This window comes from Ambystoma mexicanum, chromosome 6p (assembly GCF_040938575.1).
Source record: "Ambystoma mexicanum isolate Mex_15411 chromosome 6p, UKY_AmexF1_1, whole genome shotgun sequence".
NCBI lineage: Eukaryota > Metazoa > Chordata > Amphibia > Caudata > Ambystomatidae > Ambystoma > Ambystoma mexicanum.
Genome location: NC_090935.1, coordinates 62672049 through 62691869, shown reverse-complemented (window position 1 = coordinate 62691869; position 19821 = coordinate 62672049). Strand labels below are relative to the sequence as shown.

At 44.5% G+C, this 19821-nt stretch overlaps 1 protein-coding gene across 2 annotated transcripts in view; it reads left to right on the top strand.

Annotated features, from left to right (window-relative positions):
* The window catches only part of TAF1C (TATA-box binding protein associated factor, RNA polymerase I subunit C), a 273406-nt gene that overhangs the window by 31861 nt on the left and 221724 nt on the right, over positions 1–19821 (top strand). Inside the window, exon 2 of one of the 2 annotated variants that reach the window (XM_069626741.1) lies at positions 11584–11736. The exons of the other annotated variant lie outside the window; for it this stretch is intronic. Coding sequence (XP_069482842.1) covers positions 11602–11736 — 135 coding nt within the window. The 5' untranslated portion in view covers positions 11584–11601. The remainder of the gene's footprint in view (positions 1–11583; positions 11737–19821) is intronic. 2 annotated transcript variants of the gene reach the window in all.

The window sequence follows — 19821 nt, the reverse complement described above, 5'->3', positions numbered from 1 at the left end:
GCAGGAGATCTCCTGTATCATTGTACGGCGTTCCCAACAGTGGTCCCTGATCCAGACTTCAGTACGCTTCAGGGTAAGATTTTTAAATTCATGTCGGGATATAAGCAGGCTATGATCGGTAGGAGGGTGTTCCTGAGGCTGACTGGGGTGGGCGGGGGGGCCCTTGTGGTTCCTGATGTCTTCCGCTATAACTTAGCTGTGCAACTTTCTCACGTGGTCACTTGGGAGGGGGGATACCACCTTGCAGCCGAAGTGGAAGGCAATTGAACAGGCCCAACCGGCGGTTGGTCTCCACCAGCTGCCTTATGTTGACAGGCTCTCTGGGACAGGAAGGGGATTCTCGTTATTGGCCTTGGCCTCAACTAAGTGCCACTTTATTATATGGGAAGAGCGCTGCGTAGATGGGGAGCGACTAAGGGGTTGGGGTCCTCTCACGCCTGTTTGGAATAACCCAGGGTTCCGGCCTGGATGCGACCGTGGGAGCTTTGGGAGATGGGTTGCACGGGGCTTGACTTGACTGTACCAGTTATATAAGGAAAACAGTCCAATGACCTTTTAAAGCGTGCATGTTTGCCTTTAAACTACCAGAAACAGAATGGTTTAATTATGCCCAGCTTCGACACTGGGTCTCGCATCCTGCCACAAAACAGGGAGCCACTAGCTAAATGCTCTTGATTTGACGTTAAGAGGGGGGGCCTTATTGCGGGCCTGGGTCTCAAAGCTATATTAACTGTTACAGGGACTTCTGTGGTGCGCCTACCATAAATGGCAAAGTGGGAAGCCAATCTGGGCAAGCCTATAGAGGATGAGGAATGGCTAAGAATATGGGGTAGGATGCTTAAGGATGCCATTTGTGTTACGGATAGGGATTGTTCCTATAAATTCTGCTGTAGATGGTACCTCACCCCCGGAAAATGTTGCATCACATATCAGCTGATTACTTAGCTTCTTGTTGGCGGGGTTGTGACACGTTATAGGCTCTCTCCTTTACATGGTATGACTGTGTGATAAAGGAGATCATTTCTGGAAGGAGGTGCTCTTCAAAATCAAGGATATCACAGGGTTATCGCGCCCCATGGAACCGCGTATGGTAGTACTGGGGGGATACAAGGGAACAGTCATTCGCTCTTACGGGCACTATGGTGCCTTCGTTGGGCATCTTCTTTTAGCTGCAAAGCTGACTATTGCATGGAATTGGAAATCGGCTGAAGGCCCGGTGACCCAAATGTGGTGGGCCAACGTATGGGGCACCCTGGTTGCAGACAGGATTACGGCACTGTGTGAATATGTCACAGTTTGGAAACCATTTATTGACTTTGCGGAGAGCTATCCTACTGTGGTTGCCAGGCCTCCTTTGATGCAGCACTTCTCACCGCTGTAGAACTGTTTGAGTTTTAAGGAAATATCTGTCTGGGTCCAATGAGTAGGGCGGGGGAGGTGAAAGCTGTACAGTGTATTACCTATTAAGATTGGTATTATGATGGAATGTGTCACCTGCTGCTGTTGAATTGTAGATGTCCTGTATTTTCATTGGCTGCATCCCACAATATGTTAAATACATGTTTTTGTGAAAAAGAAAGAAATCGTTCAGCCACTCCATAGCAATGCGCGTGTCCGTCACTGGAATCGTGTTAAAAACAAGCACTGGCAAAGCCAACAGGTTTGGCTTGTGTGTAAGTATTAGGAATTTGCCAGGCACTGCTATTGGATGCCCAGGTACTCTCACCATTGTTCACCTGCTACCATCAATGGTCAGCTATTGGAAAATGCCTACACAAAAGCCAAAACTGTTGGTATTACCAAGGCTTGTTTAACATTTCAGCACTCACTGTATTAAGCTATACCATTCAAGCATCAATGGGTAACTCGGATATCCTTGTGAAACGGAGGAAATGTAATGTATATTCTGAAGTTTAAATAGGGCTGTCTTAATTCGGTGGAGTCACTAAAAACATGGAAACAAGTGTGTCTGTAAATATATGTCCGGTTTCCTGACCAATCTCATCTAGTGTTATGCTATGCTCCCATCTAGTGGTGGTAGCAGGCAATTACTACAGAATCCTAGTTTTTCAAGCAGGCGCCTTTTACAGCTCCTGGCACCCTTGGTGGGAGGTCTTACCAGGCTCGAAATCGCTCAAACCAGGAGCTAGTTAGCGCTCAGCACCCAGGAATTTCGTCCTGAAGCTCAATAACCTCAGCAAGCTGTCTACAATAAACACGCGGGCACCCGATCTTCACAGTTGCATAATCGGTCTTAGTTCTCCTTCCCACATCTGAGAATAAGATGATTTCAAAGTGGTACGTCCGTATGAAGTCTTGGAAAAAAAAGGCCCGTTGAATTACCTTACCCCAGTGCAACATATGTCAGAAAACACAAGTCTATCGTGTCAGCCTACTGAAAGAGTGGAAGATAGACCGACCCCAGTGTGGTTACCACTGTTACCATGGCGACCCTCCTCACTGACTGTGATCATAGAAAAGCCTTGGTTTCAAGAGAGTAAAAATGATTTTCCTCCTCCTTCACAAGAGAGTGAAAAGTGCCTAACAATTATCTAATTTGTGCGTAAAATGATGTTCAAAAACATAAGTGGCAAACCAGCTGCATTTCAAAGTGGTTATAAATAATGTATTGCACTTGTGGAAACCATTTTCCCCACACAAGAACCTTGTAGTAGATGCATACTACCCAGCTTAATCTTCATGACACTTGCACAAACTCTGTTAAGAGTTAGTACAGATGCCCGCTGGTTACATCGGGTGATTCAAAAATCAAGTCCCTCACTCTACCAGCATCACTTCTATGCCTCTTGGGCCTACTGTTGCTGCCTCGCACTACCTGCCCGACAGCCACTCCATGTTTTTGCTCCATCTATCCTTCCCTTTGCTACTTTGTTTCCCCTGTCTCTCACTTTGACTCTCTGCCTCTCACCCTTAAGTGTTGCGATGCCACATTTTGCGGTCTGTTTCTCTGTCACTCTGGATTTCCAATCTCTGCTTTCTATTGTTGCTTTTTCCCCTCCTATATCTCGCTGTATCGGTTGATGGAACTCCTCTTCCTCTCTCGTGTTATTACACTGGCTATATCTGTTTTTTCATTTTCTCGGTTGTGGTTGCTACTCCTTTTGATTATCTTGCTTGCACTGTCCCTTATGTTATTGGCCTGCCTTTTCTATAGTCTTGCTTTTCTAATTCCATCCCTCCCCACCTGCTGTGGATCTGTGTTTTTACTATCTCCAAATGTCTCTTTTGCTCTGTTTCCATCCCTCACTCCTATTGTGTATTTGTCCTATTATTAACTCTATTTCCCTTCTCTTTGTCTTTGTTACCCTATCATGTAGCTCATTGCTCTTTCTTCCTGTTACTCAAATTCCTGTTTTGGATTGTCTAGTATGTTCTCTCTCCCTTCGCCCCCACTCCCTGCCACAACTTTGTTCTTCTGTATTGCTTAGTTTAGAGTTGCTCTTCCTCTCCTGTATTTTTATTTTTATTTGTCTTTTTTAACATAGCACCAATACATATCGAAAAAGCTGAACATGCCTTTTCGACTTAAAAATCGAGTGGAGCTTTTCCATTGGGTGCTCCTTTTTGGATGTGTGCACACCTTCTTTTGGCCACCAGGCTGGGAAATATAGGCTGGGAAGTATAGAATTAGAGGTTTATCTCACGGACGCAGCGCTTTATTGAATGCAGATGCTTTACCAGCACTGTATGCCATTACAAGTACAAGAGGACATATGAGTTGTGTGTTCTGAGCCATCACCGGTATAGCTGCCTTGATGAGGTGTGTGTTCTGAGCCATTAAACATATAGCAGTCCTCATGGGATGTGCTGCCTCTGAGACATTACAAGTGTAGCAGTCCAAATGAGCTGTCTGCTCTGAGCCATCACAGGTATAGCAGCCCTGATGAAATGTGTGTGTTTTGAGTCACTGAACATTTAGTAGTCCTTTTGGTAAGTCGAAGCTGTGTTACAATTGAATGTTACCTGCAAATCTCTGATGCAGACTCATTAACTCACTTAACAGGATTTGAACTAACGGGTTACACAATATTCTCTGCAGCAGGGTTATTGACCCACTGAGCTGCCTTTCCCAACAGGGTGTTGACACTGAAAGGCACATTGGGTTATGGCAATGGCAGTTCCGTGTGAGGCTTGCCTGACATAAATGGCTTGTCATAAGCTCTAAGCCTCTTTGGACTATCCTATATTAGTCAGATTCATAATGAGGCTTTGAAATGTGCTAGATTGTTGTCAGTGGAATTCAGTATTTCGGACATGGGAGAAGCAGATGTTTTGAAAAGCGCAAGACTGAGTAGAAGGGATTGAAGTATATGAGAGCAATGCCATCTTCTCACACTGTAGGAGGTTGGTGGGAAGAGCTCAGATACTGTTCTTGCTCTGCTGCAGAAAATGGCAACACATGTTTGTGCTTTCTTAACAGCAACTCTGTTAAGAAATTCAGGTACTGTCCCAAAACTTAGCATTGCTGCTGAGAATTGTGCACATGATGCAAATAGCCCGGGTGTGAATATTTGGCATTGTGTGATGACATGCGTACGATATAGCAGCTCTGTTGATAAATTAGGCTACTTTGCCTGAATATATAGCAGTCCTGTTGAAAGGTACAGGTACAATCTGTGCCACTGAAAATATATACAGCACTGCTCATACCTGTATCCATTATACCCACTTGCGGTGGGTGGTCGGAAAGGGAGTTAAAGTTCAGACCACATGCCTAGCTATGCAATTGGTGTGCTTCTGTGATGAAAAGAAAACAGTATGAAATGCTCATGCTGCTGCAACTGCGCTGCCTCTGTTAAAGCCAATTGAGCAGAAATGCAGCCGTTGTTTAAGACAATTTTCATTTTACACAATACTAACTGTGTCCTAAAGCAAAGTGAAAAGCATGTTCATGATACAAGATGATTTAATAAGACTGTAACCTACAAAATGCAGGCAATTGAACAAAGTGAACAAAACACAAATTCCCTTTTACATTAATCAGAATGTATTATCTTGATAGAATCATTAACGGAGGAGTGTTAAACAAATTAAATAGACCTGGACTCATCCCAGTTGCTTCTTTCAAGGAACTATGTTTAAAGTGAAGAGTGAATTTGCAAGCCACTGCTAGCCAGGCTGTCACCAGTGAGCTCCATGATTTATAGGGGTGCGGCCATAAATGGCCAGTGTAAGTGGTACGCAAGGAAGAATTAAAAGGGCCGTATTGACAAGATTTTGGTGCGTAAAAAGGCCTGATATGCACCTTATCTGGAGGGCTGCATCCAGGTATTGTACACTTCAAACGACAAATGATCAGGGTGACCCCACAACCACAATGACCCTCAAATGGTTTAATAAGGATTTTCACAATGACAAAACATTACATGATTTAGACAATTTGGTCAGAGCCGACACATTCGCAACATTTAACATACACAGTACTTAATAGTAATCATGACGCTTGGTACATTTTTCATAGATCATTCATCTACCCCGAAAGATAAGTACGGGAAAAGATTTAATACAGGTTTTTAACACTAAAATAGTGAGTGCCTGCTCTCTATCATGGGTACTGTGCATTTTATAAGTCGACACAACTGTGTTTCGGCCTAGAGTCTATTCTGTGTGCTGCGTATTTAGAAGACCTTCATCAGGATGGGGAATTGATGCCTGGTCTCGGGTTGGCAGTCCTACAAAAACAAATGTAATTAGAATGAGAGTGGGTCTAATTATAGGAAATTCCTTTAAAGTGCTCAAAAGTATCAAAAAAACAATGCTCTTGAGAGTGCACACTTATCGTGCTTTTATGCGTAATCACGTAGATTCAATGATACAAAACAGTCATGGGCGTAACAATCCCCCTGTGATCCATCTGGGAGTTCTATAAAGAATTTGTATAGTGGCCTTAGTTCAATGCGTTCACTCCTATTAAGTAATCATGTCTATATATAGAGCAGTGTGTTCCAGATGTGACACTTGGCAGACTGGTAAGCGTTCTGAGGCCTGCAAGGTTCTGTGTGGATCATGTCTAATTAGCCATGATGGGCTCTGTGCGTGTTCGCAGTTTAACCCCATGGGTTGTCTAAAAAAATTAGATACGAGAGCATGAGTTATTGCCCCCATCTGTGAGAAGTTGTCTTAAGAGGAGCCCCATCTCAGGGTGAGTGAGTATACCCCTGTATATGGTGGCAGCCTCGAAGGCGGCCTGCATTTTAGTGGTTTGGTATTTATGAAATGTGGCCTCGGCTGAACCTACACAAGGACAGAATTGTCTCAATTGTGAATGTACGTGCATGTGTGGGTGAGGCTCCTGCCCATGCTCGCTAGGCACTAGCTCTAGTATCTACAACAACAAAGTAAACACCATACAGACAGGGGAAAATAAGATGTCAAACAAATAAACACCTCATAGTTGCACAAAACAACTCTTATTCACTATGTACATTTAACCGACAACATATTAAAAAACCAAATATAGAAAACATATCACATACAGGATCAATATCCAAATCATACTGTCACGGAATAAGACAATATTAACTTAAACATTCTCAAGCAGTTTAATATCAGCATCCAGGCATGACAAATATTTTTCAGCAGTCTTCCAAACCTGCGTAATGGCTATAGTCCGACCTTTTATGTCCAGATAGACTTCTCATCCAAAATATTTCACTAGTGATATTGTCCAAATCATTAACGTACTGATTCAGGTAACATTCATAGGCAGGTTACAACAGTGGGCACGAGGTTGTACGTGTCTAGCTGTTTCAATATTTTCCTTATTAAATATTCGACACAACCTTTTTTCCTCGGGTAAACCCATTCATGCTCCAGTTATTTCCAGAACCTTCAGCCTATTCAATTTAAAAGTCTTCGTACCACTGGCAAAAGTAGTATGTTAAGATACTTCTGTGGCTCTTTATAACTGAAACGCATTCTTTCAGAGATTTAAGGAGGGCACCTTCCCCTTCTTCCCAGTGAGGACACCATCCTATTTTTTTCAAAAAATGTGATGCATCGCTTTTTAAATCTCTGTAGAGCATCACATTTCATTTCTACCAGAGCACTTTTCTAAATAGACATTAATGGTTGAGTATTAGCATACATAATCCTGCAGTTTTCCTATGTTTATTTCGATCTGAGTCACCAGGGAGATAAGCCCTAATTCAAGGCCTATAGCTGCCATTGGGGTATAATTAGTTGGTCCCAAAACTTTACTCCATATCACCCCTCCAACTGATCGGACCATTCTCTCCACTCATCCACAGATGTTTCTAGACCATGCAAAAACGTAGGAGAGAGTTTTTGTTTATAAATACTCAGTATGCCACATAATGAATAACCTGCATTGTTTGTTGTTGTAAAAATCCTAATGGCTGCCATAATAGACAATGCCTTTAGCTTTCTTGATTTTTTGTGCCCTACGATTCTTCATTTTTACAGAAAAAGGTCAGCTCCCAAATATCTATAATGGTCGGTTCTAGTAATCAAGCCTAACTGACCCTTGATAGACTTTTTCCCAGCACACTTGAACTGAGTCTTCAGTCCATTATTTTCTGCATACTTGCACACTTCTAAGGTACTTCGTACAATACCTATATACATATTATCCATAATGGGTTTGTCGCCAGAGCTGATCCATCCAATCTTATCTCCTATTTTTGGTAATGCATTATATTTGTCTTCAAAAATCATTCCAAAGTCTGGGGAAAAACCGGTTTAAAAGGGTAGGTGCAAGTGCACACCCCTGTCTAACTCCTCCCCTAATTGGGATTTGTTCAGTAAGACCGCCACAGTTGTTTAGACTTGCTCTTGCCCTATTGTTCTTATAGATCAATTGACATGCATAAATTAGAAAGTCCGGCATACCAATTTTTTGCAATTTACTCCATAACGGGGATCTATCTATGGTATCAAAGGCTGATGAGAAATCAACAAATAATATATAAAGAGGTAAGCCATTCTTTGAGTTTGCCTTCTCTCATCAGATCTGTAATCAGGATGTTCAAATTTGTCGAGCACCCCTTTCTAAATCCAGTTTGGAAAGGTTATCCATAAGTTGATTTCTTTAAGAATCAAGGTAGAGAAAACCTTACTAGTGACATCAGTCAATGTCAAAAGGTGATGATAATTCTCTGGGAGCAGTCTGGAAACCTTCACGATTCCGGGACCACCCTGTTAGCTGTAATTTTACAAAATAGTGTCAGAAACATATCGGCCCACAAATCAGGTAATTATCATGTTGCAAAGGGCGTCAGGGCCAGGTGCCCTAGACAACTACATTCTTTTAATGATAGCTAATATATCCTCCAACTTGAAGTTTAATTCAGGCAATGATCTTAGCTTTAAGGGGAAATTGTTACCATCAATTTTATTGAGGATAACAGTTTTCCAACTCTTCCTCATCAATACTACATGTAAGTGTCTCCTGGTTGCCTCCAGTCACTGTTTTATATTTAGCCCACATTTCCTTGGAATCCCCATCAAGCAAGATTCTAATCATACTTTGCCATATAACATTGTTTTCAGAAACCGAGTACCGCTTTTGCCAATTACAGTACCCATTTCTTATTTTGCCCTTTCTAATCTGAGCTTCCTTAGAATTCAAATTCATATGCTCGATAGCTGTGAGTGCCTGTGCTTTACTTTTCTTTTGAAATGCAACCATCTTATCATACAGTTTACTCGTTTTCACCCCCGATTTCATAGCGGACATCTTACCCATTGGCATAAAGCCATGGATACACCAGGTAATCCACATTACTATCTCCTCAGCTGTCTCCATGTATTTGTATTCAATTCCAGGGCCTCTACGCCATTGTGCCACCTTTTCAAGACTTTTATCCGACCACCCCAGTCTTTCCAGCAACATTCACATTTACTGCCCCAACTCGATCACTAAATCGCATTTTAATAGCGCCCGGGGCCAGACTAGTACTAACAATGTCATGATCACTGAATTCATTGAAACTAGTTTGAAAAGACAAAAATAAAGGGCAGATTTCAGTATTAACAAATACATAGTCCACCGTGGAGAAATAGCAGCCGTTAGACCATGTATGGGCCAATGGTTTATTCACATTTCCTATACCATTTTAATCATTTTTATGTCAATCTCATCAAAAAAGCTTCTCCACCTTTTGATCTTTCAAATTGGTTTTCCCTCTTTCCATATAGTCCTATTTGGGACACCAATATCTAGCCCAATGTTGGCATTTAGGTCACCTGCTTTTATTATATCCGCATTCCTATCATCGGCATAGCCACTCGCAGCATATTCATATATACCAAGCTGTATCTCCAATGTATTAACATCACGGGGAGGGTCATAGAAGTTAATTATTTGTTGTTCAGCCCCCAATTGGATTTCAATCCCCAATACATTTGGATTGGGGACATCAAAGCAGCATTCTTTGGAGGGATTATCATTGGTGAATAAGATTACTAATTCTCCATAAGGTCGCCCTCTTTGATCTCTCCCGGCTGTCCATCAAAAAGTGGTATAGCCATCAAAATAGGCCGGAGACATGAGCCATGTCTTCTGTAAAAACAATAGATGCTTTGCATATCAGATCAATAGAGCCTGCATCCTGGGAAGGGTGACCATGACCTCTAGTATTCCATGAGATTAGAGATTATTTTAATATCATCTCAGTAGGTGTTATTCAAAGGTGGTAAAAACGAGCAAAGTCACTCAGTTAGATCTTACATTGGAATCACCATTCAATCTGGAATTTGAAATTCCCCTTTGGGCCATGTTTCCCTGTCTTCTTTAGGTCATGTTTATTCCTATTAATAGGTTTAAGCTTTTCTGAAGTATTTACCATACACTCACCATCCAACTCATGATCTCGCATATTTAGCTCATTAGTGTATCGACAAATTAAGCTTACAACCTCATCCAACTAGCAATGGACTTTAGTAATCATGCCTGAGCATTGTTCAACAAATTCAAACTCTTAATTTACCTCCAGGGCAAGAGATATCCAAGTATCTCAATTGAGAGGCTTCTGTTTATAGGTCTTTTTTTACCCTTTACCTATACCCCTAATGGTGAATATCTTTTGGAGAGCATCCTTTTTCTTTTGTGGATGTATGGGGATCTTCGTATTCTTTACAACTCTAGACATGCACCCCCGTTCTTAGTCTAGGGTCATTCATAGACTCATTATCTTTGGTCTCGCTGATGTACTGCTGCAATCAAGGGACACTCTTGTGGATTCCATAGAGCATTCTGAGGAAACCTCTTCAACAGCTTGTGGACCCATAGGTAGTTTCGCTTTTGCCTTAGTCGATCTGAGTAACCACTCATTAAGGTTCCCTGGTTGCAATATTTATGCTGGTCGGTACAAACAGTCGCGCATACAGAGCAGATGGGCTCAAAGGCGTATACGCCAACAGTCACGTCACCGGAGCGCTAACTTGCTACAGAAAAAACAAAAGTCGGTTTTGTAGCTGAAATGTCCAGAGACTGTCGGTAAAGCAGTTCGGCGATCGCCGCAAACAGCACGCTGCTAGAACACCCAGCGAACACGAAAACTGTTGAATGTTCTGCCGGAAATATAGCTGTACACTGGCGAGCAATATTGAATCGTTTAGCTTACTTGTGAGAGCAGGTTCCTTCATGACCATTCGGCATCATGCTCGATGGCAGCCCAACAGCTGCACCCACTTGCACACACTTTCTCCTACTTAGTAGCACAATAGTGCTAAGCGCCTTGCTGTTCTATCCAGGTGGTGGCAGGAAAACCGATGGCAGGGCTTTTTTTTATAAAGGACAGGTGTACTGTCATCACCTTGTTTCTCTTAGCAGTACTTTCCACAAACAGAGTCTAGAACGTTTAAATGTATACACATTTAGTTTATCTGGCTGAGCCGCAAGTGGGGGGATGTGGGGGAGAGGGCCCTTTTACTGCTAAGTAACCTGTCTCTGGAGCAAGCTGGCAGCACTTCTACCAGTAGCTCCTCCCCCGCCCCCGCCCAAAGACATGAAGCGCCCACTCTTCAAAGACTATCTTTGTCTGTCTCTGGAGCCCCATTACCCTGCATCTGCTATCCGTGCGCCCTTACTTGTAACCCCGTGGCTACGCCCAATGTACTGCGCTTCATTGCTTCCCAGCTAGCTTTCCCCTTTTATCAGGGCTCAAAATGTGCACTCGCCCCTAGTAATTGACTAGCGATCATTGACCCTTGCGAGTCGCAAAATGGTGTGTTTTGTGTATATTTTGGAATTTAGGTGGTGATTGACTTTTCATGGCTGGCTAGTAGCTTGCAACTGGTACCCCTACCATTATAAATCGAATACATGCATAGTTACAGATATTAAAAGCCATGCCACACAGTACATGGAAAACAAAATGTTGACGTGTATTCCAGAAGATGCAGTCAAATAAAATCCATATGGGTTGGAGTGTAACGTGTAGGAGAGAGCTACTTGCATGCAGTGGACACTGCTGCCGGGTGGCTGTATGGGTCTGGGTGCATGTCTGCACAGTCTGTGCCTGGATACACCATTCGTTTTATGCTTAATTGTCTTGCAAGCTGCTTGCAGTAACGTTTGTTGCTTTTCTCTCATTTCAGCCAGCAGTGTGTGTAGTAATGGCATTCCCAGAGTCCCTGTTCCCTGGCTTCTATAATGTTGGCCCGTGCAGTAGAGATGCCCACTGCGGACCCCCGTTATCTGGCTGGGGGGAGTACAGCAAGGTTAACATGTGCAGTGCCAGCACGTCCAAGGTAGGCTGAAATCTGTTGACTCGTTTATGTACAGCATTGCACCTTCTGACTTTCAGAGGATTGGGGAAAGAAAAGAAAATAACTGGGGACATTCTGGTACATTCTGGGATGGGTTTAACTTGGCCGTGCAGAATACTATCAGAATACCATCGGCTTTGCTCGATACCAGAGCTGTCGTTGGTTGCGTTCGTGCTTGATAGGGAGGATTTTCAGAAATGTGCTAATTCCCTCTGCCTTAGCAACTTTGCTGGATTTTGAAGACTTGATTTTTTTTTTTTAACCTGCAGAGAGTGAGACCCTTTTTCCCACTCTCTCATGTATTTTAATGTGATTTTGTACGGTTTCCTTTGGTTGTGGAGTCTGACAAACTCCATAGGCATCTTTTTGCATTGTGTCACGCAGCACCTTCAGTGCCCTGGCACAGGGAAGTCTGTTTCAGATTTCCCAAACGTTTAAATACCTTCTTTTGGATAAACTGCGGTTTCCCAGAGCAGTGAAGTGAAATTGACTTTATTACATTTGTAACTTTCTAGACCCAGCACACACCATCTTAACATGGGGTGCTGGAGGGGTTACTTAGTATTCCCTTTGTCTAGCTTCTCATGTAGCAATTTTATGATACCCTTTCATCACCAAATGGTTGGTGGCAGTGGTTTACGTTTTGCTACCATTATGGGATTTTACAGCGCGGGCTGTGTTAGCCATTTTGTTAAAATGGCCCTAGTCTTCTTTTTTTAATCATTTCTTTGTGGAAAGGTCCTTCTTGAGATTTACTCTGCGCACCCCACCAGGTTTGGTCCCTTTGTTTGTTTTGTCTTTGACGGGCTTCACAAGTGAAACCTGCCTCTGGCTCCAGGGTGTCTTGGCGGGGGCAGGAAGTGGAGAGTTGGCCGAAACTCCCTGTGCTTAGTCTCCTACGAGACCCAAATGCACTCTGTGGTGATTGACCGGCAAGGACAGCCACCCTGGCTCAGTGACTGACAGCAAGGCAGGAATGAATGGAGCAAGCTGCATAAAAGGCAAGGCTTTTTGGATTGGAAGGCAGTCGACCACTGGACAAAGGAATCTGAAGAAGAACTTGAAGAGGACCCCTGCTGCAACTCCTGGACAGTTGGTTTGCCCGGTGAAGCCCTGCTGCTGTGCTGAAACTCCAAATTTGTATCGACCGTGAAGTTCCTGCAAGGACGACTTCTCCCTTTCAGTTGGTGGGACCAATCAACTCCAAAGTAAGCCACCTGGACATTCTCTCAACACTGGTCGAGTATCCACTGCAGTCACTGCTGGAACCAGATAGCCAGGGAGAGGAACACCAGTTGGTGTGTGTTGCTTTTAAGCTGGCCAGCAGCTCCGGGAAGACCCTCCGGTCTCCCAGGAAGCAGGACTGGCTGAGCCTAAGCCCCCTCAACAGAATGCGGGACCCCAGAAGCAAGGAAAGTCCAACTCCACAGCCAGGGACTGCGGTGTTGCTATTTGTGGTAGGCGCAAGAAGCTGAAACACCGAACAGCCACTTGTTTGAAGTATTGCCGATTGTGAGCGGTGACCGTCCTATTGCAGTGCAGGAGTCCCCAGAAGTCCTCCCTCTTGTCCCCACAACTGAGGCCCAGGAACAAGAGGATCTGCAGAGCTGCACAGGAACAGAAGTAGTCTGCTGCACTTTTTCTTCAACCTAAAGGTTCTGTACAGTCTAAGAGAACTTATCTCTTGTTGTGTAGCCACTTGTCCTCGTTGGAGACTTGCTTGGTTGCATGTGTAGAGTTGCTGCCAGCTTATTTACTTCACAAGCCTAATCAGCTTGTGGCCCTACTTTTGATTTTCTTCTATTCTAAAAAGACTTTTTAGACATTCGAAAAAGACTTTCTACTTATCTGCAAGAAGTGCTTCAGTTCCTCTTGACTTTTGCTAACTTAACATTGGCTGGCCTGGCTCCCTGAATGACTCTTCTCTCTGCTGCTTATGAGTTTTGTCTTCTTTCCAGCAAAGGGTTAACTGGCTTTGCATTGGGGGGGGTTGTATTGAAGGTAATTGCCTGCTTGAGAATAACTGTGTGAATACTTGTTTTATTCTGAACTCTCTTCTCTTTAACACTACTCCTAAGAATATTCTAAATGCAACCGTGATATATTAATGTCAACAGCACCCTAGCTATTGAAGTCACCTGAGGGGATGTAGGTAGTGCCTGTGTGTCATCCCAAATGGGTATTTATTGATTTACTAAGAGTGTGTGTTTTTGAAGTATATTTGTGTGGTGTTTTATATTGCTCGCTTCTGAAGAAGGCTTATTCTAACTGACCAATCAAGAAACCTTGTGTGTAAGAGTTTATTTGAATACTTGTCACTGTGAATCTCTGGGTAACTCCCCTACAGCTCACATTAACCCCTCTTGAGATAATCCTGGCTGCTCCACATGCTACCAACCTGTGTAGTGCAGACTTGTACCAAAGGTTGGGTTTCTATTGCCAGGAGGTCAGGGTTGTTGTAGTGCATCCAAAAGGTATTGCGTACAATCTTGCCTAACAATGCTTTATTCCAAATAGTGTTCCAAAGGAGAGCATGCTAAAATGCATTACCAAATTGGTCTAGGTCTCCCCTGCTCTACCAAGTAATGGGCCTCCCTGCTTCTTAAGGCACTAACTATTCTACAAAACCAATGCAGGTGATTCGGGACCCAAGCGAGGAGGATGCCATTGTTTGTCCCTGGGGGCGTCCACACTTTAACAAAGCTGGTTTGTACTGCCTAACGATATCCTCGTATCCTATGCTGCCTTCAGTTGTAATCTAGGCCAGGAGTGTAACTGCAAGCGTGCTTGAGGGTCCTTGCTGAATACCACATAGCTGTGTCCTAGTCGGAGCCTAGACGTCTGTGACCTAGTTAATTGTAATGCCTAGTCATCCATAGGTACTCCTGTACATTGTTTCTTTTCGAAGCTCTCCATGTTATCTAAATAAATGCAAATGCATTGTATGTTGCTTCCTGTTGAAACTGTTGTTGCTGTCTAAATAAATATGAATACAATATATTTATCAGGTTGGTTTATACTAAGGTTTGTGTTATTTTTAACTCTTTCACACCATATATGAACACATTTCTACAGCCACCAGATCGGATACGCTAGTCCCTCGGGATCCGTTATCCAGGTGACCAGGAAACGGCTATCGCTTTTAGATCCAGTTAGATCCCAGGTCACCTGGGTGAGGGGTCTTCGGGGAGTGGAAGTGGGACACCGGATGGCGAGACACAGTATCCCCTTCCCTGTAACACCTTTACCCAATCCTACCAAGTAGGATACTTAGGAACTCAACCCCTCACCCCACCTTTTCCAACACAAAAATGTTCTCACGGACAGCTCACTGTGAGACAAACCGACTAACACCCGAACCGTATACCTGACATGTCCCAATACAAGGGTCAGACAATTACTGACCATTACACACACCTGACTTCCATCACACTTCAACCCCCCCACATGGATAAAAGATGGAGCATGAGAGCACACTGAGCAAGGCACAGCACACAAGGAAGTATCGGTTCCAAGATGGCAGTTTAATACAAGACGAAAGACGGCAAGACAGAAGAATATTGCAGGGAGGGAAGTGCCCTTGACCGTTTCAGCAAAAGACTGTTACTTTCATGAACCTTTGAGAATAGGAAACTTAAGCCCAGGAATCGAGGCTGAAGAATCCTGCTTTGTGTGTCTGAGGTACCTGGGGCTCTCCTGCGTTGATAGTCCAGGCAGAGAAAATAGTTGTCCTACGTGGTACTGTCCTTGAATCCTATAACAAAGCAGCGCCAGTGAAGTCAGCACAGCCGGTGAGTTGGAGCGACTGATACCAGAATGGTCTGTGTTGAAGCCAAGGTTGCAAGAGGCAACATTGTATAGTAAAAACTGAAGAGAACAGTGTATGAAGCGTATGTGGCAAACAACGCAAACACAATTAAACAGCAGATGAATGATTGAACTTTGAAGCCAAGATATGATACTGTACACCGAGTGGTCTCTTTTAGGTATCCTGCTGAAAGGTGGCAGATGTGAAGAGTGATAAGGCATTGTGAAATCGAAGTGGTCCTGTAACGAGTCAAGCAAAAACCCTGTGCACATTCGAAAGTCTTCGATAATTGATGAAAAAGTATATGAAGTTGGTCCGAGCTCGGCGGAGGTAGACCGATTGATTGAATGAAGAGACTTTGAAAGGCAAAGAGACTTGTGCATGGAAGGCCCTGATGCTAATGATTGAACTGTATCCTCTTGCTAGAGAAGCCAGAGACTGTGCTAAGCTTGAGTGAAACGCCTTGTCCCGTGCTGAAAACGTGGGGACGGGAGTTCAACGGCCTAAACATCGTGACATATAATTCTGAGAACACTTCCTGCTTTTATTGTTTCCCACACTGTTTGTATTTAGAGGTAAGGATTGGCAATAGGTTTATTAGTATAGACCCTTTTATTTCGACAAGACACTACTAGGACTGCGTTATTATTTTTTGATGGTCGTAGCTTGCTCCCATCTGTAGATTTAGGATTAGATTGGCATTTTTCAAACCCTTTTTTAAAGTTCAATAAACCCCCTTTAACTGTGGTCACTTGTGTGTGTTTGTCTTACTGTTGATATCCTGCCTTCCTTACACCGCTCTCTTGTATTGGTCTAGTTTACTGCTAGACCATAGTCCAGCCCAAAGAAACACCGGCCGCAGCCGAGCTATGAACCCAATGCTCTGCAAACCCATCTCCTGCAATACCTGTGTGTTTGGTGCACTCACAGGGAGCCCCGGAGCTGATTATAGGAATTTCTGTTCCACGGCCTGGGGGTCTGCTAGGTTGTGAGTGCCCCACAGCTCAGCCCCATACTCGGACCCATAAAGGGCTGCCTGCCTAGCCTGGCTCTTATACATTTGCTGGGTTAAACTGACGGGACCCGCCCGTGCGCCTGGATACATCTAGATATGACTGCACTGTTCCTGGCCACCTTTAGACCTGCCCGCTTTACCTGTTCTGCCCAGGCACGGTTGGCCGATGGACAAACCCGCAAGTAGCTGAAGCTCACAACCTGTTCAATTAAACTGCCCCTCAAATCGCTTTCAGGCGGCGATGCTTCTTAGCACGAGGTTTGTGTAAAACACCATCGACTGGGGTTTCTGCAGATTAATCTCAAGTCCATTGGCCACACAGAATGCCTCAAAAATAGCTAATTGCTTCCCTAACCCAGTTGGGTTCAGGGAAAGCATAACCTCATCATCGGCAAATAGTAAAATAGGGATGTTCTCCAGCGCCAAGGATGGGGGCATCTGTCTGTTCGGCCCGTAGTTACTCAATCTCTCTGTAAAAAAGAGAACAAGATCGGGGCAAGTACACAGCCCTGTCACACGTCCGCCTCAACTTCTATTCTCGAGGATATCATGGCCCCCCTAAATACCTAATGACTGCTCTGTTGTTGCAGTACAGTGACTATATTGCACAGAATATGCCCGATGGCAGACCTAGATTGGACAGGGCAGCCCACAGGCTCACCCTCGGTATATTGTCAAAGGCAGTCTTCTATGAAGACTGCATAGATTTTCATAGATTTTAGCACTGTGAACTTATGGAATATCAACCAGAGCCGCAGGACCTGATTACCCGGGCTAACACCACATTAGAAGCCAGCTTGGAGATGAACAGCCCCTACCTCCTGGCACCAGGCCTCCAAGTGGCCCAGCACCGCCTTTGCGAACAACTCCTTCACCCTTCCCCTACCCCACACCCCCAAACCCCCATCCTGCCAAAGGAGGGGAACCCTTTATATAGGGACAGCGATTGCCTGGGTCCAAGAATAGGGAACCCCGTTAGCGACCAGCATACCATTAAAAACCTTAAGCAGACAAGGAAGCCATATGTCAATGTCCTGTAATGATGGCACCTATGGAGCGGCAGCCTTCACATTGGCGGCGGCCTCCTGGCTGAAGCCTTTAGATGCACTGTCCCTGCTATACAGGGATCCAAAGTGATAGACTCAAGTCGCCTCAGAGATGGTATCCTGTGCTGAGAAGACCGCTCTACTATTTCTGCTTTAACATAATGCCAGCAACCTTTGGCATCTCCGGATTCTGCTGTCCAGAGAAGGTTATCCCAAAGTTGCTCAAAGTATTCCTCCTCTTTCCCCTGTGTGATTTGTGATACTGTGCTCTTGAAACCACAAAGGCCCTCGTGCCCTTGGCCCTAGGGCACCTAGCACACTCGATTGGGACCGGTTTGGTGGCTTGACAAGCCCCATCATACCAGGGTGTGCGACTCTTCGCCTTTCTACTCGTGGTAGCCCTAGCTTTGCTCAGACCACTGCCTAAGACACTTATAATGCTGTCATACACTGGCAACAAGCAGTCCACATTAGATCCCTCAAAAAGGCAAAAGAACTCCAGCAGAGGCAGACCGATGCATAAAACCCTGGGATTTTCGGTTTAAGGTTCGATGTGTGCCATTTTACAGGACCCCTTACTACACCACCTGTCTCTGCTGAAGTTGACTCTGACCTGTGGCCCTCCCCTTTTACACCAAAGAATGACCCTTTGGCCAGGGCTACAGTCTGATTGTAGTCCCTCTCTGGCCTCTTCAGCACCTTAAAATCACAAAGATGAACCCATGCTTTCACGTTGATCAGAATATAGCCTATGAATCTGGAGTTAGTGTACATATCATATCTCTTGCTTGCCGGCTGATCACTTTGGAAACGTCTGTTGAATGCCCTTAGTCCCAGGGTCATAAACAGACTTGCTGTGTCTCTTGCAAATCTGTGCAGCCTCCTGGGATAGTTGGCCACTAAGTCTCCCACACGCCATCTCTGGTCCTAATCTTCTGGAGGCCTGCCATAACGACCAGCGGTTCGAATTGAAAGTTAAAATCCCCACTGATGATGATTTTTGATGGACCAGAGTGGCTTTCCCTCCACCCAACAATTCTGTCCTCCAGTAACTGCGATAAGGAGTTATTGGCAGGCCTACTTTGACGGTTGTAAATATTAATACACAGGAGCCATGAACCATCTGGATAACACATTTGGAGTTCGATTAGATCATTATAGACAATAGGACACATGCCGAGTGACCGGAATAGACCCTCCTTTACGCAGAAATTTAGGCCACCACTCGGGCGCCCTGTCTTCCCCTTTACTGCTGGGATATGGAAAGATGCATACCCCTGGCGATCATGTGCCACAAGTGACCACGTCTCCTGCATGGCTATCAAATCCTGAGAGTACATCAGATCTAACCATTCTTAGTCAACCGTATCTTTCTTGATGCCAGCGATGTTCCATGACCATACACGTTTAAGCTCTGGCTGATCCGCCAAAAGTTCTGGGTGTCATTGAACGGAATTCAGGCCATCTATCGCCCCAGCGGGAGAGGAAGCACAAGTTGGCTCTCTATACTGTCAATTTCTAGATCTCATGGGATGTACTCCCACTGGGCGACCATAAGGCCTAGTGGCACCAGGCAGAGTGTTGACACCCCCAAGCAGCAATAGGAAGACTGTCACCAAGGTTACCTAAATCGTGGGCCCCTGCTGATTGCTCAGCACAGACCACCAATCGGAAGCCCCAAGTAAACAAATCCCCATACAAGAACGGCAGAGAGGGCACCATAGGGGAGACGCATTCAATCAAGGCCCAGTTTGTAACACTAAACCAGTAAGGAAGTTCAACTCGCTGAAGATCATCGCTGGAGATGGCCGAGAGGCCCAAGATCTGTTTCCAGAGGTCTAACACACGGGTTCTGTTCAAAATGGGCTCTTGGCCTTTGGGCACATTTCCTCGAAACGGATATATTTCCCAAAGACCGTTCTCTAGCTCTGGAATTGTTTTGATTTTCCCAATTCCTCCCTATATGGGGAGATGGTTTTGCACCCCCTTCCCCTGTTCTCCTTACTTTGAAGTAGTGTTGCATGAAGACTAAAACATGCCTTGGGCCTGTGCACATGTATGAAAAATAAAAATCATTGAGCAAGGGCCTGAAACGGTGCAGAGTATGAGCCAAGTTCTTGGTGGGACTCCATGGAACTAGTACTTACTAGAGTGAAAGCAAATAACCTTCAGTGCATATTCAGTAATTTGTCCAGGAA